The 2,808-nt window shown below is 40.1% G+C and overlaps 1 protein-coding gene across 4 annotated transcripts in view; it reads right to left on the bottom strand.

Annotated features, from left to right (window-relative positions):
* Positions 1 to 2,808, bottom strand: part of igflr1 (IGF-like family receptor 1) — a 7,911-nt gene that overhangs the window by 2,429 nt on the left and 2,674 nt on the right. For all 4 annotated transcript variants that reach the window (XM_008284991.1, XM_008284992.1, XM_008284993.1 and 1 more), the window contains 2 exons: positions 2,516 to 2,582; positions 2,347 to 2,427 (listed from right to left, as the gene is read on the bottom strand). In XM_008284991.1, the coding sequence (XP_008283213.1) occupies positions 2,347 to 2,427; positions 2,516 to 2,582 (148 nt within the window). The remainder of the gene's footprint in view (positions 1 to 2,346; positions 2,428 to 2,515; positions 2,583 to 2,808) is intronic.

Below are 2,808 nucleotides of genomic sequence, written 5' to 3'. Positions count from 1 at the left end.
AACTGATGCTGTGGAGCTAGATCCCCATGGTAACTCATGCTGTGGAGCTAACCTGGTCGGGAGCAGGTTATGTACAGAGTTTCCAATTTTAATCGGCTGGAAAGAGTGTCTCCCTTTAACCAAACTGTTTACTGACTATTATTTATGAGCGATGCAGATTCTCACCTGAGGGAATCTGTTTTGTCTGCAAACATGCTGAGTTGTGCGTTGCTAATATCACTGAATGAAGCCGTGCAGGTACAGTATCACACACTGTAAATATCACGTTGCCATGGAAACCCGGCATCTTAAATTGGCGATGCAGAAATCACATAAATATGTTTTTATATTTGGCTCTGATTTGCTGTCCAGTCCGTTTACACTGCTGGTACTGTAGCTGACAAAACACAGATAGAAAATGGATCATTCTGCTGGTATTTATTAGAGAATATTCAATCAATAACATTAATTTCGCTCTGATTTGGCCAAAAATTAAAGTGATATCCTGCATTATGGGACAGTGTCAGACCGAACTGCACTTCAATACAAGATCATGTCTAAACATAGCAAGTCTAAAGTTTAACTTTAACGTGCAGCTGTCAGTTGGAAATAAGCGGCTGCATAAATAAGACATTGCATATCTTTTTCTGTTTTCTACCAGCATTCCTGTCTTGCATCATTTGCAGTAGCGGTGCTTTTTACCGTCATAATTTTTTATATTCCTCATTGTTCTCCATTAAAACAACGTGCTGACTGAAGCAGCTGAACGCGATCAGTTTATTTTGTGCAGAAGAAGAGTCATGTGACGCGTTAAACGCCCCTTTTTATGTGAACGTGCACCGAGTCTGAAGCAGAAAGTCTGAGTTGAGTCGATAACCACCTTCATGATACATGTGATCTCTGGCTGGGGCTTTAGGTTTTTGTTGAGCCAGCTTACACAAAGAAAGCCCGGCTATGTCAAACTTGCTTGGTAGTACACCCCTCAGACATAATCACCGCAGTGACACAGCAGATTGGACAGAACATCAAATGGTGTGTAATGCAGATTAATGCACTAACAAACAAGACTAAACTGTTTCTTCTCCTTTTAGCGCCACATCGTCTCTTGAAACTGCTTTTTTTTTCTCAGCAAAGGTTGTTCCCATATAACCCAACGACAAAGTAAAACTGTTCTCTAACAGCTCTTCTGTCACAGATGGTTCAGAAACTCAAGCACGAAGCAACAGAGACGCAAACACAAACTCTCAATAACGATAGAACAACTTTTCTACAAAAATATGCACAACTTAAACAGGAAACAGGACACAAAATCACAAAATGGAAAACGGGGATACAACTGGGAGACACAGGAGACACCCACGGGACGGGAGGTGAATTACACCAAAACCCAAAACCGCGACTAAATTGAACAATCCAATAACTAATATTGACAAGACGGGAATTTCATTACAAGGGGGGAAACCAACCAGGACTTGGTATGACCAAGCTGGGAAAGCTGAATAACTACATTCTGGCAAACATGTACACGATGGCACAAACAACTTGATGATAAGGCAGAACACAGAGAATTATTCATTTTTGCTTATATACCACAATTCACAACATACGTCATCTCACGGCGCTAAACATAGTAAGGTGAAGACCTTACGAATTTTTAACAGAGAACCCAACAATCCAAACTTGCCTTTGGATTCCCTCTGAACAAGCAATCGGCAATGGTGGGAAGGAACCAAAATATTATTGGACTGCTATATTTACAAAAAGCTACAATTTCTGTCCATGTGTGACGATCATCTAACTGCTATTTCCCAACAGTGTAAGAAAGACTTAATCGCATCGCAATTTTAGTTTTATGGACATTTCAGTCTGCAGTAAATGTAAAATTACAGTGCAAAGAGAATTAGAAAAGAATGGTTTCTTTTGCACACCTTATGATGTTCTTGGAGCTAACATGTGGAAAAAAACCTTTCCCAAATCACAAAACCCAAAGTATACTGCTTGTCCGTGCCAATACCTGAATGGGGTTGCATGCAGGTCAGACTTGCTGTGCTGAAAGCAATACTGAAATTTCTGTCTGCGATTTATGCCAAACTAGCACATCTGGAGTCTGTAATGGTAAGCCTGGGCGTCTCTGTAGCAACGCGACACTTTATTTTAAATGCTTTGTTTTTGCACATTCTTACCTTCATCGAAAAACCCCAGCTCCTGCAATTTGGATATTTCCCGTGGCCACATTGTGATTTAAAAGATATTTCGATGAACTGTTCACCCCTAGCATTCAGCTAACAAAAAACAAGTGCATGTCTGAAAGGGGCTTTTTGTGTTCATTTGACTGTGCTCAACCCTTTACTTTCAATTTGCACAAACCTCTTTTCCGTTTCATATTGACTATGAAAGCCAATAAGGCAGCAAGCGCGATGGAAAGTAGGATGGCTAACGGTAATACCCCTGCAAAAACAGAAAAAGTCAAGGTTCAATTTGGATGTAGTCAAAGAAATGCACCCTTCTTAAATATTCAAGAATATGTTTAACTTACATGGTACCAGAGATACATTGGAGACTTGTGTTTCTCGCCCTCGGGTGGAAATTGTGATTCCGTGGGTCTGCAATGAAGATAGATAAACTCTTTGTTTTAGATGGGCTGTATCTGCTTTTAAGGCTGAATTAAAACGCTTATTTCTGAAACAAAGGGCTTTTCTAGGTTCTGTTATGCTTTCAAGGTCCCATATGTTGAAAATCCATTCATATTATGTTTTGAAGTTTAGACAAACTTGGAGGTAAAAGATGTCACATTGCCCCTGCACAAGTAGATGACCTTCCAGCTTAACA

This window comes from Stegastes partitus, unplaced genomic scaffold (assembly GCF_000690725.1).
Source record: "Stegastes partitus isolate 25-593 unplaced genomic scaffold, Stegastes_partitus-1.0.2 Scaffold383, whole genome shotgun sequence".
In the NCBI taxonomy this organism is placed as follows: Eukaryota; Metazoa; Chordata; class Actinopteri; family Pomacentridae; genus Stegastes; species Stegastes partitus.
The sequence above is the reverse complement of the archived record's forward strand: the minus strand, read 5'-3'. Positions and strand labels throughout refer to the sequence as shown.